This window comes from Zingiber officinale, chromosome 4A (genome assembly GCF_018446385.1).
Source record: "Zingiber officinale cultivar Zhangliang chromosome 4A, Zo_v1.1, whole genome shotgun sequence".
Lineage (NCBI taxonomy): Eukaryota > Viridiplantae > Streptophyta > Magnoliopsida > Zingiberales > Zingiberaceae > Zingiber > Zingiber officinale.
The window spans coordinates 21,819,510-21,846,326 of NC_055992.1; the positions used below are offsets into that span (position 1 = coordinate 21,819,510).

General features: G+C 39.5%; 2 protein-coding genes across 2 annotated transcripts; one reads left to right on the forward strand and one right to left on the reverse strand.

Annotated features, from left to right (window-relative positions):
• Nucleotides 1–17,054: 17,054 nt before the first annotated feature.
• Nucleotides 17,055–18,864, forward strand: LOC121969686 (protochlorophyllide reductase-like). Its single transcript, XM_042519910.1, has 5 exons — nucleotides 17,055–17,215; nucleotides 17,288–17,389; nucleotides 17,514–18,036; nucleotides 18,102–18,460; nucleotides 18,555–18,864. The coding sequence occupies exons 1-5, from the start codon at nucleotides 17,165–17,167 to the stop codon at nucleotides 18,708–18,710; spliced, it is 1,191 nt and encodes a 396-aa protein (XP_042375844.1). The 5' UTR covers nucleotides 17,055–17,164; the 3' UTR covers nucleotides 18,711–18,864.
• A 1,210-nt stretch (nucleotides 18,865–20,074) lies between these two features.
• Nucleotides 20,075–21,098, reverse strand: LOC121973200. Its single transcript, XM_042524769.1, has 3 exons — nucleotides 20,892–21,098; nucleotides 20,598–20,803; nucleotides 20,075–20,491 (listed from the first exon to the last, which is right to left on the reverse strand). The coding sequence occupies exons 1-3, from the start codon at nucleotides 20,979–20,981 to the stop codon at nucleotides 20,257–20,259; spliced, it is 531 nt and encodes a 176-aa protein (XP_042380703.1). The 5' UTR covers nucleotides 20,982–21,098; the 3' UTR covers nucleotides 20,075–20,256.
• Nucleotides 21,099–26,817: the final 5,719 nt, after the last annotated feature.

A 26,817-nucleotide genomic window follows, 5' to 3' on the forward strand; every position in this document is an offset into this window, starting at 1 on the left:
TACATGGAGGCTAAGTCAGCAAAACCACTGCAGAAGGGATAAGCACTTAGCAGATCATGCAGACATATCTAGTAAGAAATAGCATAGACTATAAGAAAAAGCGCTAAACAAACTATACAATTATGCATTACAAAAATATTCTGCCTGAACATTGGTTTGGGACAAGGCTCAGATCAAAGATAAAAGACAGGAAGCGCACACTAATCATCAAAAGACGGAAAGACATCATCAGGAAGCTCTCTTAAAGGGTGACCTTTGTCCAGGAAATCCTCAGGAGAGGCTAACCGGAGGTAGCCCTTCTCACGAAACTGCAGCAGGGAGCCCAAGCTTAGGTGGTCAGCCACATAAAAAATAAAAGGGAGTTTATTTTTAAAATCTTTCTTTATGTGGAAGCCATGATTTTAAAAGAGAGTTTTAAAAATTAAATCTTTCCTTTTATAGTTTCTACAAAGGATTAAGAGAAAGGTTTAATATCTTTCCTTATTTGTAGTTAAAAGGAAGATTTTAATTTTTGGAGAAAATTTTTCTTAATTGTAATCATCCACATGTTTTAAAAGAGAGATTTTAATTTATAAAAGTTTCCTTTTATAACCAACCATGAAGGGATTTTAAAAGAGAAATTTTTATTTTAAAAATTTCTGGAAACAAATAAGGAAGTTTTAATTTTATGTTTAAAACTTGCCTTGTTTAGTGCACATGATGTGGCCGGCCATTGAAAGATTAAAAGGAAGTTTTAATTAAATTTTCCTTTTTAGTCATTGGCAAGGAAAATAGGAAAGTTTTAATTATGTTTAAAACTTTACTTATTTGCCATGACCAAGGATTATAAAAGAGAGAGAGGGGTTGCCCCATGATACAACACATTTATTATTCCTCTCCTCTCATCCTTGGTGGTGGCCGACCCTTTTCTTCCCCTTTTCTTCTTCCTTGGTGGCCGGCGACATCTCATCTCTAGGAGTTGTTGGTGGTCGGATCTTGTTAGAGGAAGAAGGAGAGATAGGAGGCATTATTTCTTAGCATCCCTTGGAGCTTGGTTGGTGGCCGAAGTTCTTCATCTCTAGGAGATAGTTGGTGGCCGAAATTTACAAGGAGAAGAAGGAGGCTAGGGTGGATTCTCATCTTGGTAGATCATAGCCCACACGATGTCTGAGATAAGAAGAGGAATACGACAGAAGATCGTGAGGTCTATAAGCTACAAAAGGTATAGCTAGTTTTGTTTCCGCATCATAACTAGTTCATCTTTTGTATGAATTTTGAAATACCAAATACAAGAGGCTAACGATTCTAGGTTTTAGATTTATGATTCGATTATGTGTTTCTTTTGTTTTTCAATCTTGTGATTCGATTATTCTTAATGGTTAAACCTAGGTTTACTATAAGGAGATTAAATATTGAATTTCGTTGAAAGGCTTTGTCTAGGAAGTGGTGGATGATCTCATACCCAAGAAGGCCTAGTGTCTCGCCATGTTTAATCTGGAAATCGATTTCTGAAATAAATATTTAATCAAATTTGTAACATGGATGGATTTGGATTAATAATGTTAAGCATCGTTTGCGATCCAAGTCTAAACCTTTAAGAACAGATAAGTTGAATTTGGAATCAATAATATTAAGTTCTGTTTGTAATTCTAAATTTAATTTTTTAAAAACACAATAGATTGTTAGGAAAGGTTCGGGCCTTGTACAAAATTTTTGTACAGGGAAACCCGTATGATATTCCGAGTAGCAATCTATAGATCTTACCAAAAGGAGTGCCCAAAGGCCTTCGAACGGGGCTGAGCCCAAAAGTGTATAGTATGCTCTCTCGCAGTAGAAAGGGGAGCTATAGTTGCACGCCCTCTAACTTTTCAGAAGCTGTGTGGTAGGGTGGTTGGTGTTGGTGGTCACGTAGCTCAAATGGAGTGGGGAGAGTATAGCACCACTTAGCTTGCCAGGATGTTGGGTCGGACAGTTGGATATAAAAAACATCTAGACTTCCAACGTTTGTTGGAAGAAGGCATCTCATCAAAATACTTGCACCCGACCCTGGACTGCACCATGAAAACGCTGGCTCCGAGCGCTTGAGGGTGTAAAAATAGTGAAAAAGCTGCAAGGTCAGGGGTATTCTATATAGGCGACACATGACCGCCATTCTGCACATGGCGGGGAAGGTGTTGGGGGCGAATTGAGATAATGAAATGCCAAAGTATCGGCTCAAGAAAGAAATAAATGGATGGATAGGGAAGCGGAGTCCGCTATGAAGTTGGTCCTTAAGGAAGGTTACAAAGCCGGTTGGAGGGGTGGAAGGATGCTCGTCAGGCCCGGGGGAACGAAGTTTGTAGGCCTCGGAAAGTTCCAAACTCGCCCGAATGGCCCTAAGATCACTATTGTTCATATCAGAGCGGAAGTATGCATACCATGACACCTCCATCTCATTGGTGATTACATGAGTGGGAGTTGAGGAAGGAAGGGTACTCACAGAGGACAAAGGAAATGCAGGAAGAAGAAGATAAGCAAGCAGAAGCAAGAGGAAGAAGAAAACTCGAGGAAAGTCGAAGTGGTGAGGGATGACAGCGGACATCATTTAGGGTTTTTAAACCAAAACCCTTAGGAAATATCGGGAAGCCAGTTGGACAACTAAAACAGCCTAGCACACGTCACCCATCAGATGGAGAAGAGGAAACTATTTGGGGTCGCATGCCAAAAGCATGCATCATACATTATGACGAGTTAAGTTAGTGGGACACGTGTCATCACCCGAGGAAAGGGTATTTGTGATGGAAGTGACAGAGAAATCATGAAAGGGGATATGCGAACAAGAATGTCTTACCATTCGAAGACCATGCCTCGGAGACTAAAAATTCCATGCGGTTGTCTCAGGAAATAAAGAAGAAGGCGGCGGAAAGTGTCACTCCAAATTCGGTGTCTTTATGCCACCTCAAAATCAGAGTAAGGTTTAAATTTGACTAACGCCTTGTGAATTGCACCTTGTGATTGCAGGAGCATTAAGCTAAGTCCTCAAGCACGATCCCTTCAAGTCATAGAGGTTGCTCGTCTTGATCACTGCCTTGTCAGACCTCCAGAATTCATTCCTAGTCAGTGTTAGGATGTATACTAAAAGCCTAGCTTTGGTATAAATATTTTTCTAGAAATAAGAATCACATTGGTCAAATATCTACATTTATGATAAATGTAGTTGTTTAATTAATTTATATTGTAGATAACATGGTGTGTGGTGTCACACAGAGGATCATGTTATCAGTACCTTATAAATTATAAACAGTAGCTCACGACCAAGATGGAAAGGAACAAACCATTGGAAGGTCGTAGTGTAATTAGGTATTAGTTTATCTTAACTATATAATTACACTAGTACACTTAGAGTGTATTGAGTAGGACCATTAGAGGTCGTTTCTTTTATACTGACTTTATAAAGGAACAAAGATCTCAGTTATTATGGAAATGTGTGCTCTTAATCCTAATATAATAACAAGCACATATATTTGATATTTATTTCTTTAATTTATCAATGGGTGAGATTTAGTTCGATAAATCAATAAGCCCGATAAGTTGGGAAATGATATCACTTATAGTGTGTGTTGTTGATTATAGAAGGAAACTGTGTCCTAGTGATCTAGGTTGATAATGTCCCCAAGAGGATCTCATAAGTATTGTCATGTTAAACCCTGTAGGTGGACTTAGTCGGACATGACGATAAGGTTGAGTGGTACTACTCTTGGACTAAGATATTAATTAAATGAGTTGTCAGTAACTCACTTAATTAGTGGACATTCGACATCTTAAACACAGGGAGACTAACACACTCATAATAAGAAGGAGCCCAAAAATGTAATTTGGGATTGGTGCGGTAGTTCAATAATAATTTTTTAGTGGTATGAATTATTATTGATGAAGTTAAGTTGTGTGTTCGGGGCGAACACGGGAAGCTTAATTTCATCGGGAGACCAAAATCAATTCCTCCTCTCGGTCCCTATCGTAGCCTCTTGTATATAGAGATTTATACCCACCTTCTTACCCATCCTAATAGGGCCGGCCAAGCTAGCTTGGAACCCAAGCTAGGGTCGGCCAAGACCAAGTGAATGAGCCAAGTTGGTGGCCGGCCAAAGCTTGGGTCCCAAGCTTAGGTGTCCGGCCACTAGAAAATTAAAAGGAATTTTTATTAAAATTATTTCTTATTTGGATATTATGGTTTTAAAAGAGAGTTTAAAATTTAAATCTTTCCTTTTATAGCTTTCTACAGAAGATTAAGAAAAGATTTGAAATCTTTCCTTATTTGTAGATTGAAAGGAAATTTTAATTTTGAGAAAATTTTCCTTTTTTAACCATGTTCATGATTTAAAAGAGAGTTTAAAAATTAAATATTCTCTTTTATTAGTTTCTACAAAAGATTAAGAAAAGATTTAATATCTTCCCTTATTTGTAGAATGAAAAGAGATTTTAATTTTTAAGATAACTTTCCTTTTTGAAAATTATCTACATGTTTAAAAGAAAGATTTTAATTTATAAAATTTCCTTTTTACAAATCACCATGAAGGGAAAAATTATTGGAGAAATTTTTATAAATTTTTGAAAATAAATTAGGAAGTTTTAATACTTGTTTTAATTAAAACTTTCTTTGTTTTGGGGAGTAAGTGGCCGGCCAAGTAATTTGGAAAAAGAAAATTGATTTTAATTAATTAATTTTTTCTTTTTCATGGCAAAAGAATTAAGGAAGTTTTTATTAAAATTTCCTTATTTGCCCAGACCAAGGATTATAAAAGAGAGGGTAGAGGTGTCTTAATGGCTAGCGACTCTATTCTTTTCTTCCTCTCTTTTCCTCCTTGGTGTGGTCGGCCCTAGGGTCTTCTCTTCTCCTTCTTTTCTCTTCCTCCTTTGTGGCGAGCGACATCAACATAAGGGAAGTCCATGGTGGCCGGTTCTAGCTAGGAGAAGAAGGAGAGAAAGAAGGCTTCGTTTCTAGCATCCCTTGGAGCTTGGTGGTGGTGGCCGAACCTCAGATATCTTGGAGTTTATGTGGTGGCCGAAACTTGCTTGGAGAAGAAGGGTTTGGGTGGTTCTCATCTCGGTAGATCGTTGCCCACACAACGTCCGGGATAAGAAGAGGAATACAGTAGAAGATCAAGAGGTTGTTGCATACAAAGGAAGTTATAATTAGTAATTAATTTCCGTATCATACTAGTTGTATTTCTTTTGTATGAATTCCAAACACAAGACACATTAGATCTAGTTTTTCGAATTTATTTTTCGAGTTTTTTTTTCTTTGTTTTCGAATTTGTGATTCGATTGTTCTTTTTGGTTAACCTAGAGTTATTTAAGGAAATTAAATATTAGCTTTCCTTAAAAGGCTTTGTCTAGGCGGTGGTGGTTGCTCTCATATCCAAGAAGGCCATGTGCCTTGCCATGCAGTCCTGGAAACCAATTTTGGAAATTAATATTTAATGAAATTAATAACATAGGTGGATTTGAATCAATAGTGTTAAGTTCCGCTTGCGATTCAAATCTAAACCATTAAGAACAGATAAGTTAAATTTGGAATCAATGATGTTAAGTTCCGTCTGCGATTTCTAATTTAATTTCTAAAGAACACAAATAAGTTATTTAAGGAAAGATTCAGCACTTGTATAAAAAATTTTGTACAATGGAACCGGTACATTTTCCTAGAACTAACCAACAATTGGTATCAGAGCTAGGGTTTGCTTCTGTGTGTTTGGTTTTCAAATTAGGTTATGCACATGTCATAATAATTTAGGCAGGATAATAGTAGGATGTACTAACTTTGTGGTTGCAGGCTCCAACTATTATGGCTTATAGATGTTGTGTGTGATTGGACCCTTAGACATGTCAAGGGCATTATTTTTGTGTGTGCATGATTATATGTAACTAATACAGCAGGAGCTGTATTATCCTTAGGATTTTAGAATTTTATTTTCGATCTAGATTACATGTATATTCCTTCGTGGAATATAGGATCGATATATGTAAAATTCTATTTTTGTCGCGGATCGGATGCTTGCAAGGCGTGGTACTTTTGGAGCACCAAAGGTGCAGCAGAAAAACAAGCAAGATAGATGCGACGACTCGACCCGGTGGCGGTGGCTAAAGAAGGCAGCAGCTAGGGTTGGAGCACGCAAAGAACAGTGACAGAAAAAGGTCATAATAGTTGGAAAAATAATTTCCATGTTTATTGCTTTATTTACTGTGATGTGTGTGTATGCATGTGATGTATGCTAGGATAACTTAAAATTCCTCACTTTAAATAACTAAGTGGGAGAGGGATTTATTTTAATAAATTCCACGGTCTCCATTACTGGTTTGTAAGTGATGCAAACAAACTTGCGCATTGGCTCTGAGTGCCTTCCTCCATATCGGATGAGTTTGTTTGCAGATCACTAGATCAAACTTCCATTTAGGATGACTATAGGAAATTAATTAAGAGCGTGTGATCTTCCCCATCGGAAGGGGCATAATCTTATTAATGGACTTAGTGTCAAGTAATGGAATACACTTAGGCACGTCTAATAGTATCCTCCCCATCAGAGTCACTGCTATTATTTGTGTGACCGAAGAAAACCAACTATTAATTTGTCATAAAGATAGGTTGACAAGATAATAAAATTAAAACCCCCTCTTACAAATGTTGAGATTTTGTATACGTCCACACTATCGTGGCATACAAAATTTACGGTGTATGAGGTAATTTTATTTGTCAGGATGACAAGAAAATAAAATTAATGGGAAAAACTCCTCTTACAAATGTTTGGTTTTGTATATGTCCACACTATCGTGGCATACAAAATTCACGGTGTTTGAGGTAATTTTATTTGTCATAAAGATTTATTGACAAGATAATTAATGGGTAAAACCCTCCTCTTACAAATGTTCAATTTTGTATACGTCTACACTATCGTGGCATGCAAAATTCAAGGTGTTTGAGTTGTTGGTGAATTTAAATGATATTGTTTTGAGGAATCAATATTATTTTAAAATTTGAAGTTTTAACAAAATATTTGATCAAAGACAGATCAATTATTAATTTTATTCGTCATAAAGTAAAGTTGACGAGATAATAAAATTAATGGATAAAATCTCCTCTTTGATTTTGTATACGTCCACACTATCGTGGCATACAAAATTCATGGCGATTTTAAGGAGTTGGTCTTCACCAAATATTTTTGTGATTCTTAGGATTTAAAATGTTTGTCAATCCCCTAGTTGTTATACTATAGAATAGACTTAATAGTCTCAATTGTAATGATTGGAAATAGGACTTGGACATTTAGGTAGACTGTCCTCTTAGAACTAAGAACAAAATAGGTATATTTCATTCATTAGTTAATACATGATTAGTGGTGTTATCTACCAGTACCTTGTGTGTAGATACGGGAGCCACTGATCATGTCTGCAATTCATTGCAGAGGTTCCAGGAAGCCCGATAATTATATGAAGGGGAAGTCACCGTCTACATGGGCACTACTACAAAAGTGGTAACTGTTGCAGTGGGAGATGCTTATCCTATGATAGGAATAAAATATGGATTTTAGAAATTGTCTTTACGTACTAAGTTTAGAAAGGACCTGATTGCAGTTTCTAAACTATTAAAGAATAGATATTGTGTCTATTTTGATAACAAAGTTGTTATTAAGAAAATAGGAAAGATATCTGTTCTAGTACGTTGGTTGACAATTTATTAATCCAATAACTCCCACGATGCAATAAATGAAAATTAATAACACATTTTCTAAATAAGAGAAAGTAACCTTCGGAGATGAACCAATCATATTTTTAGCATCTAAAGGCTAGGTTATATTAACTTGAGTAAGATTCAAAGGATAATAACTAATGAACTCTTGGGTTCATTGGTAGTGGAAATCTTTCCAACCTACGAGTCTTATTTGGAAGGAAAAATAACCAAGAAGCTTTTTAAGTCTAAGGGGTATGGAGCCAAAGATATGTTGGAATTGGTTCATTCTGATTTGTGAAGACCTTTGACTATCCAGGCAAGAGGTTGTTTTAAATATTTCGTCTCTTTTATAGACAACTATTCGAGATAAGGATACATTTACTTGGCGCGCCACAAGTATAAGTGCTTTGATTAGTTCAAAGAGTACTAGGCTGATGTGGAGTAACGTCAAAGTAAAAGTATCAATACACTACTGTGAAATCGTAGTAACGAGTACCTCTTAGGAGAGTTTATGAGTTACTTATCAAAAGTCGGGACTTAATCCCAACTAACTGTACCTGGTACACCCCAACAGAATGGTGTAGTAGAAAGAAGGTATAAGGCTCTAATTAGATTGATGATGAGTTATTCAGAAAATTACCAAATTCGTTTTAAGGATATATACTGGAAACAGAAGTGAACATAGTATCTTCTAAGTCAGAACTCTCTACTCCCATAGAATTGCAGAATGGGCGTAAGCCTAGCCTAAAGTATATTCGGATTTGGGAGGTCTAGCACATGAGAGACATTGATAAGTTGGACATGAGTTCACTTGTTTGTGAGTTATCCTAGAAAAATAAAAAGAGGTTTATAGTCTTTAAAATCGGAAAGTCATTGTTGGCACCAATGCCCGATTTTAGAAAAGGACTATACTATGAATCATAAGCCCATAAGTAAATTTGTTCTTAAGAAAAGAACACGTCTAATCTAGTACCAACTGTACAAGATGAAATATTACAAAAAACTGTAACACGTATCACAATTGATACACAATTATAGACAGTACTCATCGTAGTGGGAGGGTTGTCAAACAACCTAAAAGATTCATGTTTTTGGAGAGTCTTTGGATTTGATCCCAAATGAACATGAGCCTGATTCCGGACACATGATGAAGCACTCCGAGATAAAGATGCAGCATCTTGGCAAAGAGCAATGAATACAAATATTCTGGAAGCTTGTAGAACCACCAGATGGTGCAAAAGTCATTAGGTGAAAATAAGTCTACAATAGGAAAAGAGGGATAGACAGGAAAGTAGAAACTTTCAAAGCAAGGCTTGTTGAAAAAGGAAACTTTTTACTGGTAGTCATGCTTAAGTCTATCCGGATTCTTTTATCTATGAGATTTAGCAAGTGGATGTTAAGACAGCTTTCCTTAATGGAAGTCTTAAAGAAAACATCCATATAAAGCAACTAGAAGGGTTCATTGCAAAGAGCAAAGAGCATCTTGTGTGTAAGCTCAATCAGTCTATGGATTGAAGTAAAACTTCAAGGTCTTGGTACATCCGGTTTAATAAAGTAATCCAGACCTATGGATTTATTTTATAACCAAATGAGTTTTGTGTATACAAGAAGTGTGATGGAAACGTGGTGGTATTTCTTGTACTATACGTAGATAACATTTTTAGTGGTTGGAAACAATATCAAAGTGTTATCAGAAGTAAGGGTATGGTTGTCCAAACAATTCGATATGAAGGACTTGGGAGAATGCATATATTCTTGGGATCAGAGGGATCGCAAGAAAAGAATATATTTTACTTATCCCAAGCTTCATATATCGAAATAATCCTTGCTCGTTTTAAGTATGCAAAACCCCAAAAAGGTTTCTTACCTTTTCAGCATGGAGTAACTTTATCTAAAAGAGATGTCTCCAAAGACATCAAAGCAGATAAAGGACATGAAAGCAAGTTCCTTATGCTTCGGCTGTTGGAAAACCTAATGTATGCTATGCACGAGATCGGATATCTATTTTGTCGTGGGCATGGTTAGCAGATAATCAAAGTAACCCTGGACAAGGACATTGGTCTGCGGTAAAGCATATATTGAAGTACCTTAGAGGCACTAGAGATTATATGCTAGCTTACAAGGCAGATAATTTGTTCCCTGTGGGTTGCATGGATTTTGACATCCAATCGGATAGGGACAATAGTAAGTCGACCTCGGGATTTTGTGTTTACTTTAGGAGGTAAAGTCATAACTATGGAAGAGTGATAAGCATAGGTGCTTTTTCGGACTCCACCACAGAAGTTGAGTATGTAGCAGCCTCTGAGGTAGCCATAGAAGCTGTATGGCTCAGATACTTCAAGATAGACTTAGATATGATTTCTGGTTTGCCCAAAATAATTTGGTGCAGTAGCAAATTCGAAGAAACCATAAGTCCATAAGGCAAGTAAGCACAATAGAGCAAGTACTACCCAATACGAGAAATCGTATAACGAGGAAAAGTTGTTGCCGCTTAGATTGCATCAAGTGATAACCTGGAAGATCCTTTCAATAAGGCTCTTAAGGCAAGAGCTTTTGATGGGCATGTTTAAGGGTTGAATCAGATGTATGGCAGCAGATATGGCAACTTAGTCTTTTAGTATAAGTGGGAGATTGTTAGGATGTATACTAAAAGCCTAGCTTTTGGTATAAACATTTTTTTAGAAATAAGAATCACATTGGTCAAAGTCTACATTTATGATAAATGTAGTTGTTCAATTAATTTATATTGTAGATAACATGGTGTGTAGTGTCACACACAGATGATCATGTTATCAGTACCTTATAAATTATAAACAGTAGCTCACGACTAAGATGGAAAGGAACAAACCATTGGAACGTCGTAGTGTAATTAGGTATTAGTTTATCTTAACTATATAATTACACTAGTACACTTAAAGTGTATTAAGTAGGACCATTAGAGGTCGTTTCTTTTATATTAACTTTATAAAGGAACAAAGACCTCAGTTATTATGGAAGTGTATACTCTTAATCCTAATATAATAACAAGCACATATATTTGATATTTATTTCTTTAATTTATCAATGGGTGAGATTTAGTTCGATAAATCAATAAGCCTGATAAGTTGGGAAATGATATCACTTAATAGTGTGTGTTGTTGATTATAGAAGAAAACTGTGTCCTGTGATCTAGGTTGATAATGTCCCCAAGAGGATCTTATAAGTATTGTCATGTTAAACCCTGCAAGTGGACTTAGTCCGACATGACGATAAGGTTGAGTGGTACTACTCTTGGACTAAGATATTAATTAAATGAATTATCAATAACTCACTTAATTAGTGGACATTCGACATCTTAAACACAGGGAGACTAACACACTCATAATAAGAAGGAGCCCAAAAATGTAATTTGGGATTGGTGCGGTAGTTCAATAATAATTCTTTAGTGGTATGAATTATTATTGATGAAGTGAAGTTGTGTGTTCGGGGCGAACACGGGAAGCTTAATTTCATCGGGAGACCAAAACCAATTCCTCCTCTCGGTCCCTATCGTAGCCTCTTGTATATAGAGATTTATACCCGCCACATACGCACCTTCTTACCCATCCTAATGGGGCCGGCCAAGCTAGCTTGGAACCCAAGCTAGGGCCGGCCAAGACCAAGTGGATGAGCCAAGTTGGTGGCCGGCCAAAGCTTGGGTCCCAAGCTTAGGTGGCCGGCCACTAGAAAATTAAAAGGAATTTTTATTAAAATTATTTCTTATTTGGATATTATGGTTTTAAAAGAGAGTTTAAAATTTAATTCTTTCCTTTTATAGCTTTCTACAAAAGATTAAGAAAAGATTTGAAATCTTTCCTTATTTGTAGCTTGAAAGGAAATTTTAATTTTGAGAAAACTTTCCTTTTTTAACCATGTTCATGATTTAAAAGAGAGTTTAAAAATTAAATATTCTCTTTTACTAGTTTCTACAAAAGATTAAGAAAAGATTTGATATCTTCCCTTATTTGTAGAATGAAAAGAGATTTTAATTTTTAAGATAACTTTTTCTTTTTGAAAATTATCTACATGTTTAAAAGAAAGATTTTAATTTATAAAATTTTCTTTTTACAAATCACCATGAAGGAAAAAATTATTGGAGAAATTTTTATAAATTTCCGGAAACAAATTAGGAAGTTTTAATTCTTGTTTTAATTAAAACTTTTCTTGTTTTGGGGAGAAAGTGGCCCGCCAAGTAATTTGGAAAAAGAAAATTGATTTTAATTAATTAATTTTTTCTTTTTCATGGCAAAAGAATTAAGGAAGTTTTTATTAAAATTTTCTTTTTTGCCAAGACTAAGGATTATAAAAGAGGGGGTAGAGGTGCCTTAATGGCTAACGACTCTATTCTTTTCTTCCTCTCTTTTCCTCCTTGGTGTGGCCGGCCCTAGGGTCTCCTCTTCTCCTTCTTTTCTCTTCCTCCTTTGTGGCCAGCGACATCAACATAAGGGAAGTCCATGGTGGCCGGTTCTAGCTAGGAGAAGAAGGAGAGAAAGAAGGCTTCGTTTCTAGCATCCCTTGGAGCTTGGTGGTGGTGGCCCACCTCACATCTCTTGGAGTTTATGTGGTGGCCGAAACTTGCTTGGAGAAGAAGGGTTTGGGTGGTTCTCATCTCGGTAGATCGTTGCCCGCACAACGTCCGGGATAAGAAGAGGAATACGGTAGAAGATCAAGAGTTTGTTGCATACAAAGGAAGGTATAATTAGTAATTAATTTCCACATCATACTAGTTGTATTTCTTTTGTATGAATTCCAAACACAAGACACATTAGATCTAGTTTTTCGAATTTATTTTTCGAGTTTATGTTTTCTTTGTTTTCGAATTTGTGATTCGATTGTTCTTTTTGGTTAACCTAGAGTTATTTAAGGAAATTAAATATTAGCTTTCCTTAAAAGGCTTTGTCTAGGCGGTGGTGGTTGCTCCCATATCTAAGAAGACCATGTGCCTCGCCATGCAGTCCTAGAAGCCAATTTTGGAAATTAATATTTAATGAAATTAATAACATAGGTGGATTTGAATCAATAGTGTTAAGTTCCGCTTGCGATTCAAATCTAAACCATTAAGAACAGATAAGTTAAATTTGAAATCAATGATGTTAAGTTCCGTCTGCGAATCATAATTTAATTTCTAAAGAACACAAATAGGTTATTTAAGGAAAGGTTCGACACTTGTATAAAAATATTTGTACAGTGGAACCGGTACATTTTCCTAAAACTAACCAACAGTCAGGTCTCCAAATCCAACCATTGACAAACCTCCAGATCCACATCTAGTCAAACCTCTAGATCTATTCCTAGTCATGTATCCAGATCAAGCCATTGTCAGACCTCCAGATCCATTATTGGTCAGGTCTCCAGATCAAGCCATTGTCAGACCTCCAAATCCATTCCTGGTCAGGTCTCTAAATACATTCCTGTACATACCTCCAGATCCATTCTGGGGTAGGCCTTTGATCGCTTCCTGGTCAGGCTCTCTGTTGGGATTCTAGACTCTCGTCCCAGCGCGAGTTATAAATGAGCTTGCTCTGACGACCAACGACCTCTCGCTTGGGACTCCAGACTCTCGCCCCAGCACGAGTTATAAGTGAGCATGCTCTCACGCCTTCAGACTCTTACCCCAGCGCGAGTTATAAGTGTGCTTGCTCTCACGACCAACGACCTCTCGGTCGGGACTCCAGACTCTAGCCCTAAGGCGAGTTATAAGTGAGCATGCTCTCACGCCTCCAGACTCTCACCTTAGCGCGAGTTATAAGTGAGCTTGCTCTCACGACCAACGACCTCTTGGTTGGGATTCCAGACTCTCTTCCCAATGCAAGTTATAAGTGAGCATGCTCTCATGCCTCCAAACTCTCGCCCTAATGTGAGTTATAAGCGAGCTTGCTGTCATGATCAACGACCTTTCGGTCGGGATTCCAGACTCTTGCCCCAACGCGAGTTATAAGTGAGCATGCTCTCACGCCTCCAGACTCTTGCCCCAGCGCGAGTTATAAGTGAGCATGCTCTTACATCTCCAAACTCTCACCCAGCGCGAGTTGTAAGGGAGCTTACTCTCACGACTAGCGACCTCTCAGTCAGGATTCCAGACTCTCGCCCCAGCGTGAGTTATAAGTGAGCATGCTCTCACGCCTCCAGACTCTCGCCCTAGCGCAAGTTATAAGTGAACTTGCTTTCATGACCAACGAGCTCTCGGTCGGGACTCTAGACTCTCGCGTCAGCGCGAGTTATAAGTGAGCATGCTCTCACGCTTCCAAACTCTCGCCTCAATGCGAGTTATAAGTGAGCATTCTCTTACGCCTCCAGACTCTCGCCCCAGCGTGAGTTATAAGTGAGCATGCTCTCACGACTCCAGACTCTTGCCCTAGTGCGAGTTATAAGTGAGTATGCTCTCACGCTTCCAGACTCTCACCTCAATACGAGTTATAAGTGAGCATGCTCTCACGCCTCCAAACTCTCACCCCATCGTGAGTTATAAGTGTGCATGCTTTCACGACTCCAGACTCTCGCCTCAATGCGAGTTATAAGTGAGCATGCTCTCATGCCTCCAGACTCTCGCCGCAGTGTGAGTTATAAGTGAGTATGCTCTCACACCTCCAGACTCTCGTTGTAGTGCAAATTATAAGTGATCATGCTCTCATGCCCCTAGACTCTCGCCCCAGCGCGAATTATAAGTGAGCTTGCTCTCATGACCAACGACCTCTCGGTCGAGACTCTAGACTCTCGCCCTAGCACGAGTTATAAGTGAGCATGCTCTCACACTTCCAGACTCTCGCCTCAATGCGAGTTATAAGTGAGCATGCTCTCACGCCTCCAGACTCTCACCCCAGCGCGAGTTATAAGTGACCATGCTCTCACGCCTCCAGACTCTCGCCCTAGCACAAGTTATAGGTGAGCTTACTCTCACGACCAACGACCTCTCGATCGGGACTCTAGACTCTCACCCTAGCACGAGTTATAAGTGAGCATGCTCTCACGCTTCCAGACTATCGTCTCAATGCAAGTTATAAGTGAGCATGCTCTCAAGCCTCCAGACTCTCGCCCCAGCGCGAGTTATAAGTGAGCATGCTCTCACGCCTCTAAACTCTCGCCCCAGCGCAAGTTACAAGTGAGCCTGCTCTCACGACCAATGACCCCTCATGCAAAATTCCAAACCCTTGCCCTCGCTTCTTAACACGAGCTATAAACAAGCATATTGTCGCGCCTAATAACTCACGGGTTAACTTTTTTACACTCTTATCCCCGAGCGAGTTATCAGTAAGCAAAGAAGTGTCAGGGAAGAAAGTAAAAAAGAAACAAAGATTAAAGCCCGTGGGATATTATGGTGAAAGGAGCAGCATTTAAGGACGCTATGGTGAAGCAAGTGAATTGGATCCTAAGTCTAGTTAGTCGGACCTAAGCCTCCTTTGACTAGACTTGGGAGGAGGCTTGTGATATGGTGCATGATGGTGGGGTCCGATAAAGGTGGGAAGTCAGAAGTTAAGGGGATATGATAGTCAGAAGTGGTTGTCAGAAGTCAAGGGGATGTGACAATCAACAAGTATGGAAAGAGGAAGCAAGACCGGGGAATGACGTCAACAACCTGATTCCCAGTCGGGTTCCCACAGACCGAGACTCCAGATATGTGACACCTGGGTAGACAGTTAGATGACATCTGACCAGAATTTGACGGGTTAGGCTTTCACAGCCTAGCGGTACTTAGGCACGGTGCTCTCAGTAAGCTAAAACTCTCGGTCAGCTAACTCCCGGTCAGCGCTTGGACTATCTCTCCACGACCCCGACCCTCAAGGTTTAGGCCAAGTGTTATACACGATTGATCATCCCGGACTATCCTATTCCTTCCCAGTCGGGATAAAAAGCGTTACAGGACAACAAGGTCAGGGAATCGTAATCGTCTGTTAGAGAATAACTGCTAAGTGTCAGGGAATATTCCAACGGTCTGCAGGCACCTACGAATGGAACCTTCCTTCCGTCTACAGGAGGAAGTCACGTGTCCTCCATCACCCGACAAGTCCTGACACCCGACATTCTTTGACATCAGTTAAGCTCCAGAAGATACGCACTGTTATATAAAGAGGGAGGTCCTCTCCCTCACGCAGGGACGCTCTCTCGCATATTTACACTTGTCTTCTACTTTCTTTCATCTTGGTACACTATTCTTTTGGGAAAAAAGTACCTGACTTGAGCGTCGGAGGGCCTGTTCCGGGGACTTTTTTCCTGATTTCTAACCTCTAATGCCCGTGTGTTTGTCTAAGTGTACACAGAGCCTAGGTACCATCGGCTTAGTCATCGTCGTCCGTCAGCACCACGTGGGAGTCCATATTTGGGAAGCATATACAAGAAAGGTGTCTCAGTTGTTTCTCTGTAAACGCCATCAATAATTTATCAGGTCTTCATCTGATTCAGATTTCAAACAGGATCAGGTTATAATATATATTATCATTCTAAATGTTGGAATTGCCCTTCCTATTTGATCTGTGTTCCTATTTGAAGTCCACTTTGACAGTATTCTTATAGGCTAGTGGGTCAATTTTCAGTATTGAGATATGAAGAATGTATTTGACATTTTGCCCTATGCCAATCGAATCACTCTTTCAAGTTCTAACATCATGTATGAATTATAATGCTCAATTTATAGATTTTTTATGATTTACTAACATTCTGGACTTGATACACTTGAAATGTTATCCAATCACTCTTTCAATTAGCACACTTTTAGTTTCAGAGTTGCAGTCATTCTAATTTTAGACCCAAACTACTACTTGTTTATTCATTTTGAAAATATGAGTTATTCCAATGGCCTCATAGAGTATATTCACATTTTTCAGATTAAATTGTTAGTAAAAAATGTTTCTATAATAATTTTAATTAAAATTGATAAATAACTATTGCTATTAATTTTATAAAAAATATCTTATTTTTTAATGAATGGGTCTAATAACTAGTTTAAAGATATTTATAATAAAACAAGGTGAGAGTCTTTTTTATTAAGATTTTGATAGAAAAGATATTCTTATGATATTTTCTTCTGATTTATGGCCCATGGTAAGAATCAAAAGGACATTCCTAATTACTTTTCTTTTTTCTTTTTTTTAAGAAAAAAAAAGTTACGACAACTTTGTGAGGGATAAAATGCTACAAAGTATCTTAAACATGAAAATATATGCATTGTTTTGGATTTTTTTTTTTTTTATAAATGTTATTTCCTTGCCACTTGCAAGGACACACCGTCACGTGGCCTCTATGCAATCATTACCGACAGCCGCGCTGGATTCCTTCAAGTCCCGTCGCATAACCAACAAAATCCAAGCTCAACACCAAATTGCAATCTAACTACCGACTCCTCATTGGCTCAACTCTCGCCACTGTGGCTTCTCCGGGACCACACTTCTATCCCCTTATCCTCCACACCCTTCTTCACCCTTCGTTGTAAACCAAGAAAACACTCTTCTGTATCCAACGATTGCCCCTTCGATGGCGCTTCAGGCTTCCCTTCTTCCTTCGGCTCTCTCAGCTCTCAAAGAGGTCATCCTGCTGATTCATTTCTTGTGCCGTTTTTCTTCTCCATGGATTGGCTTCTAAAACAGGGGAATGCAGGGGAAGGCTAATGGAGCACTCAAGGAATCGGCTTTCTTGGGGGTGTCTCTTTCTGAAAACTCCAAGTCGGAGTTTGGTTCTTCAGTTTTTATTAGCAACAAGGTTCTACATTTTATAAATTTAAACAAAAAAAATTGCCTATAGATTCGTCATGTCCATCTATTTAGAAAGTGAATTTTAGTTTTTTTTTCATTATATGAGAAAAGATTGGATTTTTTTTTGGCAGAGACTGAATCTTTCTGTTGGAATCCGAGCTCAAACGGCGGCCACCACCCCCGCTGTCAACCGCGCCTCCCCAGACGACAAGAAGACGCTTCGCAAGGGGAACGTCATCGTGACGGGCGCCTCGTCGGGGCTTGGCCTGGCGACGGCGAAAACGCTGGCGGAGACGGGGAAGTGGAACGTCATCATGGCGTGCCGCGACTTTCTGAAGGCGGAGCGGGCGGCGAAGGCGGCAGGCATGGCACGGGAGAACTACCAGGTGATGCACCTCGATCTGGCGTCGCTGGACAGCGTGCGCCAGTTCGTGGCGGCGTTCCGGCAGTCGGGGCGGCCGCTGGACGTGTTGGTCTGCAACGCGGCGGTCTACTTCCCCACGGCGAAGGAGCCGACCTACACGGCCGATGGGTTCGAGATGAGCGTGGGGGTGAACCACCTTGGACACTTCCTTCTCGCGCGCCTGCTCGTCGAAGACTTGAATGTTTCCGACTACCCCTTGCGCCGCCTCATCATCGTCGGCTCCATCACCGGTAAGTCCCTGATTGCTTTACCTCATTTTATGAAAGCAAATTTGTACTCAAATCGTCTCAATTAGGCAACACAAACACCTTGGCCGGAAACATACCACCGAAGGCCAACCTTGGTGACCTCCGGGGCCTCGTCGGTGGACTCAACGAGCTCAGCGGGTCCACCATGATCGACGGCGGGGAGTTCGACGGCGCCAAGGCCTACAAGGACAGCAAGGTGTGCAACATGCTAACAATGCAGGAGTTCCACCGGCGGTTCCACGAGGAAACCGGCATCACCTTCGCCTCCCTCTACCCCGGTTGCATCGCCACCACCGGTCTCTTCCGAGAGCACATCCCTCTCTTCCGCCTTCTGTTCCCGCCCTTCCAAAAGTACATCACTAAAGGCTTCGTTTCCGAAGAGGAAGCAGGCAAAAGACTTGCGCAGGTATCAGAGTTAACTGATCCATCAACTAATTGGGGATTAAAATGCCACTAGTTAGCTCACTCATCGGGGTCTCTAATTATGCTTGATCATGTAGGTGGTGAGTGATCCGAGCTTGACTAAGTCGGGGGTGTACTGGAGCTGGAACAACTACTCGGCGTCGTTCGAGAACCAGTTGTCGGAGGAAGCCAGTGATCCTGAGAAGGCAAAGAAGGTGTGGGAGGTCAGTGAGAAGCTGGTTGGGTTGGCTTGATTAGGAGGAGTTCTTTGGGAGAGGAAGCAGGTTTGAGTTTTCGTTTAGTTGAGTTATGCCATCTAAGGTCATTCTGATCAGATATGGACAAAGAGTACATACACTGGACTAACTAGCTTCCTCCGTGATATGCCGTGATCTACATTTGCCCGTCTCTGCTTACCCATAGTGTAGTTTTGAAAGGAAAAAATTCCTCGCTGACAGGTACTCCACCATATTAAGAGAGAGTAAATTAAGAAATTAAAATTAGCCAAAGATAATTCTTTCCATCCTTACTCAATTATACAAATATATCATGTGATAACTAATTTGGTTATCTATGATATCCATATTATAGTAGCAAAAGGTTAAAAGTTCGCTTCTAACGTCTCCGTCAATCCGCACCATGATTAATATAGAAGAGATAAATCATGGTGACTGAGGAGGCAAGTGCATATGGCGATGAGTTATACAGGGTACAAGAATTTACGTCCTGTCAATTATGAGATTCAATCTCTCAACTTCAAGTGACAAATCTTCATCTATTTATTATCTCAGCTGTGTCAGGCGCTACCCATAGCATAGTGCTATAGTAACAATTTCATGAATACATTACAGAGTTTAAAAAATTGATAATGTTGAATTATTGACTGTGTCTTTACTTTTCGATTTACTTCGATGATCAATAAAGATTTTTATGAGGTCGAATCGATCATCTTTAGAATTAATCATCTATGCTTTCTGATTTATCTCGATGAGTCGATGGTCGGAAAAAAATTTTATCGGATTGAATTGTTCGCTTTTTGAATTTATCGGATCGTAAAAAGTGAATATTCAGATTAAAAGAAAAAATAAGCATAACAAGCTGTTGTTTTGCTTCGCATATCCACATCAACTCTCTTGATAAGAGACATATTGATATCTGCAAAAGCAACGCCATCAAGAGACGTTCTCCTCATCAACCCTCTGGCGCATTGCAGATGGTCGTCGTGCATTTACATTCAGTTGTTCAATGCTTCAAGTGAAGGCATCTGATAACTATTCAAGAAAATGTCTTGGAAAATAGCTTAGCTTTAGTGTGCAAAAATTTGAAAATGAAGATGTGTTCTTGTCGTATGAGAGGGAGAGAATGCATCTCCTATAGCTTGATCCTTGAATTCAGTTTGTGCAATGGATTTGCACAAACAGAGACTTGCTTTAAGCATTCAAAGTAAGTGCGACCAAAATCACAAGTCAATGGGATGATTTAGAGACGGATGTCCAATTTTGTTGACCATGTACACAATTTATGTGGAAATGTACAATGAACCTTGGGGCATAAGGACTTTGTTTTAAACGTGAGAAAGCTTATGTTTTTTCAAAAAAAAAAAGGAAGGGAAATTTATAAAAGATTTCTATAGGAAAAGTGGCATCATCAAAACAAAAGGCAACATTTTAATCATAGGCAGCTATCTTACAAATGCAAACATCGATCTTTATGTGCATAGCCTTTTGAAAAGAAAAAAAGTTTTAATAAAAAAAATGAAGAAAGCAATGGGTGTAGGAAATCTGAAGCTCAAAGAGGAGTTCAGCCGATCGCCTCCTCGTCGGCGTAGCCGTAGCGGGATCCGTCGTACAAAATGTAGTAGAACACGGCGAGGATCGTGGTGAGGAAAGCGAAGGCGGCGCCGGAGGCGAAAACACCCTTCCGCAACACCTCGCAGGATGGGTCGTTCATAAAGAAGAGACCCCGGAAAGCCGTGTGGTAGGCGTTCCTCACCGATCCGGTGAGCAAGCATATCTCCGCCACCAGAAAAGTCAACCTTCGTTATAGAGAAAGAGGGAGAAAGAGGGAGGATCAAATTTTGATCGCCGCATCGTAAATCAAATCAAAACAAAAGGGGGCGAATTAGGGAAGCGTGGAATTACCAAGAGGACAAAAAGAGGGAGACAGCGCAAGAGCGAGATTTCCCCCATCTGAGCGTGGGACCGCAGAAGTAGCACCTGGTGACGGACACGATGAGGATCTGGCTGGCCATCAAAAGGAGGAAGGCGCCGACGCCAAGCCCAGTCGCGATGTCGGAGTCGTAGGCGCAGTAGGTGTACTCCTTCTCGTCGTCAGGGACCACCGTGGCCTGCATTATGGAGATCGGTGATCAGGAGCCAGAATGCGGAGTCAGATTTGGGGATTGAGATCGTAGGATGGACCGCCGAAATACATACCGTGCTCCGTCGTTGCTCGGCGGCGATGGCGAGGGCGAATGCAGTAACGTCAAAGAGCACGGCGACAGACAGGACTACCTTGGAGGCCATGGAGGAGGAAGAAGAGGGTTAGGGAAAATGAAGCCGTAAAAAGGCGAGAAGAAGATGGTTTCCCCGCTTTTTTGAGCAAATGCCTGGCTGTCTGTGTGTTTCGGTTGAGCAATAACGCGTGGGACTTGGAAGGGGTTTTAATTGATGAAATTCAGTTTTGAAAAAGTTTTTCTATGTTTTTTTTAAAGGAACAGACTAAACCAAAACTATAAAAGCAGTTGTTATTATTTTTATAATTGGTGCCATGTCGACCCCACTAATTTTAGAATAATTAGTTAGTATTATATAATTTTTGTCGACTATCAAGATAAATCAGATGAGTACATATATAGATTTATTCTGATGATCAACATTCTCGATTTCACTATCCATTAAAAAAAGTCTTGTAGGATCAAAGATGAGCGCCAAGAGGGTTAATAGCGCAAGCCGCTTTTCACTTTTTCAAAAAAAAAACTCGAGAGTATACAACAGAAATCGGAAACACAACACTAACAAGTTTTTTTGTTTGGTTCATAGCCCGATGATTGCTAGTCCAAGGGTCATATTCGTGGAGTGCTTTCATTAGGCAATTTACTAAAAATTCGTAGAATTACAAATATTAAGTACTAAAGAAATGACCCAATTGAAATTTATACCGACAACATATTAGGTATAGTACCTATTGGTGCAATTGACCCAAGTTTGATCAGTACAATCATGGTTTTGATGTGTGTGTCAAAGAGTTTAAGTTAGACTTTCATATGTGTTTGATATATGTGTTTGAGTCTTACAGGACTTGGTGAAACACACATGAGGAGCTTGGTGCAGCTAAGCTTGGGAAACTCATCCTAGGGCTCGGATCCTTGAGTTGGTGAAGGATGGTGTGGAAGGCATCCGAGGGACCGCTAGACGAGGAGCAACGGAGTGGAGCCGAGGGAAGTGGACTTCAAGACAACGTGAAGGATAACACGGAGAGGAGCCGTGGGCTCGAGTGCATCTGAGGGATGAAGGCCGAGGAAGAGGATTTCAAGGGCGATTCCGAAGAGGATAAGTGTGTATGTGCAGTCTTAGCAGTCAACTGCTAGTTTTAGCAGTCGACTGCTAGTTTTAGCAGTCGACTGGCTGCGAACAGAAATATTCTGTTCGCTCAGCAAATAGCTACCAGTCGACTGCTAGTTTTAGCAGTCGACTGGTAAATGATCGTTGGTAGATCGTTGTGTTGCAAAGTAGTCGTTGGCTACCTCCAACGATAGCACCAGTCGACTGATGGTTTTGCCAGTCAACTGGTGCCGAGATGAGTTGATATGATGATCAACTCTCTCCTCTTATTTATAGGAAGCTTTGGGCCTTGAAGGAGACTACTCATGCTTGTTGAATAACTCCTTAGCAATTGTCCAAAGCTTCCAAGTCATTCTCTTCCTCCTAATCTAAGTCTTCATCTTGTAAGAGGAAGAGAGCTTTGTGAGAGGTTGTACTCCACCGAGAAGGAGTAAGAACTAGCCGGAGATTGCCTGGGATTGCTCCACCGAAGGATCAAGGGTTCATCCACCTCAAGGACATGCCGTGGAGTAGGAGCAAGCAATCTTCGAACCACGTAAAGGATTTGTGTTAGCGTTTGTGCTTTCTTGCTTGTTCTTATTGTTTTTGTTTAGTATATTCCGTTACGCACTAACACCTTGTAGAGAAGAAAGTATATTGGGGGTGACCTAACTATCCAATCCCCCTTATAGACGACCACCGATCCCCTACAGTACCTTGAGCATTGGTTGTCGGAGCAGTGTTTCAGTGTCATAACAAAGGCTTTGAAGAAGCACATTAGTATGAATATTGTAGAGAATAGTGTTCTTTAAGTGTTGGTCGAACTCTTCTTTTATAAACTTTTCCAGGCACTTGGATCCCTTCTGGACACCTCAATCGAAGCTTATCTGATTCGCTTACATCGCGACTTATCCACATCCAGGCATTAGATCCCTTTTAGGTGCCTCAAGCGCTGACGTGGCGTTGATTGGATGAAACTTCATTACTTGAGGCTTTATCTCGTCCCAGGCGTTTGGATCCCTTTCAGGGGCCTAGATCACCTTGGTCCAGAAAACTTATACCTATATCACAGAATTAGCACAACAAGTATATAATATTAAGCATGAAATAGTTTGACAATTTTTGGACTCAGTGAAATCCTAGATCAAATTAACGCCTACTGTTCCCTTTCAGAGAATGTGTCATCACCCACTTCTCTCAAAAGAGATTATCTGTTTGTCAAATATTCGGTTCTCCAGACTTATTTAGATTTTTGCTGAGCAACCGATCTTAACCTTCAGGGCTTTCTGCTAGACGTCTGATCCTCGACCCATCTAGACTTATGCCTGGTGTCCTCAACCCCAGACCTTCCTGTCCAGTATCCTCGACCCCTAGGACTTCTACTCGACATCCTTGATTTACCAAGTATTCTGCCCAATTTACTCAACTAGGGCTTCTTTTATAGGAAATGGGGAAAGTGGGAACGTGGGAACATGCCCACGTTCTCCACTACTCTTAATGGAAAAATTTATTATACTCCTGGGTTATTTCCCTTTATAAGGGGTGCGTCCAAGGATCATTCGGCAACGTAAGGAGAGATAAGAAAGAGAGAAGGAGAACATCTGAGGCGGTGGGATTTGGTTCGTGGAATTGTGGAGAGCTTTCCGATCCTGTGATTGTTCTTCCGACAGTTAGTCTTGCCATCGTCGATTGCAGATATGCGGGAGATCCCTGTAAGTCTTTACCATATTAATTCGTTTTAATTCATGCATTTAGAATTATCAACAATGGTATCAGAGCAAGTTATTCTAAATGTGTGATAAAACCCTTGGTAAAATCGCTGCCTCTTCTTTTTGCTCTTGTTTGCTGTTGCTCCGATCGATTTTGTTGCCTGCTACCAACACATGGCAATATCGCGTCCATGTCGCGAACTTCCTCAATTGCTAACGTCGTAGGCCTTGAGAGACACTTACGGAGTTTGTCTCCGATGGTGGATGGCGGCAACGATCCAATTCTGACGATGACATCAAGGTTGGACGGCGGATTGCTCATGGCCACCTCTCAATTCTCATTGCGACCCGTGTTCGTCGCAGGTAAGGTGGTGTGCAGTTGTTAAGGTGGCGTGCATGGGATCATGCGGCAAAGAAAACGGGAAAAGATAAAAGTTTCTGTTTTGATTTTTTGCAAAACGAAAATAAAAAAAAAATCGTGGCGGTGTTGTGATATGTTCACAGAGACAAGGTGGAAGGAAATAGGATTAAGGAATTTTTTTTAAAAAAAAAAGTTGCCCCGTGCAATTAAATAAAAAAACTAAGGGTGCGTTTGGTATGCGCGTTTTTCATTTTCTGAAAAATGCTCATTTTCTAGAAAACAGAAAATAACTTTTTATTATTCTCTGTTTTTCTAGAAAACGCTGTCTATTTTTTAAAAAAAAACAGGTATGAAAAACGTAAACCAAACACCATTTTTCAGAAAACGTGTGTTTTTCAGAAAATGAAAATGAAAAACGCGCATACCAAACGCACCCTAAACCTTTTGGTTTCGAATTATTTTTCATGCAAAATTTTTTAAGCTTATGTGTTTTAATATATATATATATATATATATATATATATATATATTATGCATGTTGGAATTAATTAAAATTAGAATTATTAGTCCAATTTTAATTAATTAGGTTGGTTTAACCAAATTAATTTGGTCCAATTAGACCCGGTTTAAATTAAACCATTAGTTGACTTAATTGAATCCGGTTGATTCAAATCATAATTAATTTGGGTTGATTAATTGGGCATGGACCAAATATGATCAAATGACCAGATTTATTCTATTGGGTCAGATTTGATCAAATGATTAGATTTGTTCTAATTGGTCAGACTTAAACCAATGGGCATTGGTTTGATCAAACGAACCTGAGTTTGATCAATAAGTCTGGAATTAGCTAAAATGGACTTAGATCAAATAGTAACAGAACATAGGTACAAAATTCCCTGTCTAATTAGATCAGTTCTAATTAGGGTCTATGGACCAATCTTAGGATCTGGATTCCTAATCAACCGATCCAATAGGTCAGTCGACTTAGACTCCTGAAAATCAAGAAGATTTGTTTTTCTTGATTGATTATGTTGGTACTATGCCTGTATAAATTGAATTAAGCTAGTTTTGTACTGATTTATTTAATTTTAATTTTTTAGATGACACGGATGATTACCACATTGACTCGTTGCGAAGTGCGACGAAATCAGCTCAGGGAGGATATTCAGGAGATAGAGTATAACTTTACTTATGGAGTCGACGGACACATTGGACGACTTGATGATCTATTTTGGAAACTTGAGCGAGAAGAGTTTCCAGTCTTGGATAGTTATAGGATCTGGGCGTTGATGCGTTCATTGCCAGAAAATCCTAGGATGATAACAGACTATATTTGGGGGCATCATCAAGGGTGCGCCACATATTCAATATTATGTGAGGAACTGCTTCACCATATGATTGAAGAGGATCTGGAAGAGTTCGAAGAGGACCCGAAAATGATCGAGCATGATCCAAAAATGGATCCAATTGTGGATCTAATAGAGAATCTTGAAGCTATCCTGCCTGAGATTACTCCAAATGAGTTCAGGCTGAAAGGGATAATATTGGCCACTACACTAGTGTCTGCCCTAGTGGGAGTGGTAGTAGCATATCTAGTTTACTAGAGTTATGTTATTGTTATCTTCATTATGTGTGAACAATTTTAGTCCATTTCGTTCATGTCAGTTGGTTATATGTTAACAATATGCAGCATAATTTTATATTAATGATATGTTCATTTATTTATGTTGTTTACTTGACATGATACATGATTAGTTCATTTTTATTAAATGATTAGTTCATTTAATTAAAGTAATCATGATTTATTAAATGATTAGTTCATTTAATTAAATAAATTATGATTTTATAAATGATTAGTTCATTGATTGGGATGTATGTAATAGAGTGGATCAATATTGATTTGATTGATCATACGAATGATGAGTGAAAATATTGTTGTCACTTGATTTTGTAAACCAGCTCAAATTAATATTGAGTCAATCATAAATTGCATGTATATGATTTACACAGAATACTAAATAATGTGTTTATTTATGATAGATTATGGCAACCAAAAATATTATAGCTGAACTCAACAAGGGTGAAAAACTTAATGAGGATAACTATAAGATCTGGCACCTCAGGATATAATATGTAGTTGAGAAACAAGAAGTTCTGGAGGCTGTAAATCAGGTTATGATAGAACATGTAGATAGTCCCACTGCACAACACAGACGAGATCTTGATGCCTATAAGGCATGGAAGAAAAATGACTTTACTACGAAGGACATATTGATTAGTTCAATGGTAGACGCCCTAGCTTTTGAGTATGAGTCGTATCTTTCGGCTCATGCAGTCTGGGTAACCCTTAAAGAAAAATATAGTGGAGTAAGTCTGAGCAAGCTTCGACAGCTGACAATTAAGTTTGATAGCTACAAGAAGCGTCTGAATATATCAATGGTTCAACACCTCAGGGAGATGTCGAACATGATTCAGGAGCTTAAAACTGCTGGTCATGAGTTGACTGATGAACAATAGGTTCAAGCAATTATTCGTTCACTTCCAGAATTTTGAGAGACCATGAAGCAGACCCTAACTCACAGTGAGAGTATCAAGACTTTCATTGACATCTCACGCCATGTAGAATTGGAGGCGGAGAGAGTTAAATCCGTAAGGATTTCTGGACAAGCCTATGTGGCTATAGGTTCTGCTGGATCATCTGGATCCATGAAAAAGAAATGGTTCAAGAAAGGGAAGGGAAAGAAAA

Coding starts and splice junctions, on each gene's coding strand:
- LOC121969686 (XM_042519910.1), top strand. CDS start 17,165: ATGGCGCTTCAGGCTTCCCTTCTTCCTTCGGCTCTCTCAGCTCTCAAA. Junction 17,216..17,287: donor CTCTCTCAGCTCTCAAAGAG/GTCATCCTGCTG, acceptor AGGGGAATGCAG/GGGAAGGCTAATGGAGCACT. Junction 18,037..18,101: donor CATCGTCGGCTCCATCACCG/GTAAGTCCCTGA, acceptor CGTCTCAATTAG/GCAACACAAACACCTTGGCC.
- LOC121973200 (XM_042524769.1), bottom strand. CDS start 20,981: ATGGCCTCCAAGGTAGTCCTGTCTGTCGCCGTGCTCTTTGACGTTACT. Junction 20,804..20,891: donor CCGAGCAACGACGGAGCACG/GTATGTATTTCG, acceptor TCCATAATGCAG/GCCACGGTGGTCCCTGACGA. Junction 20,492..20,597: donor TCCCTCTTTTTGTCCTCTTG/GTAATTCCACGC, acceptor TCTATAACGAAG/GTTGACTTTTCTGGTGGCGG.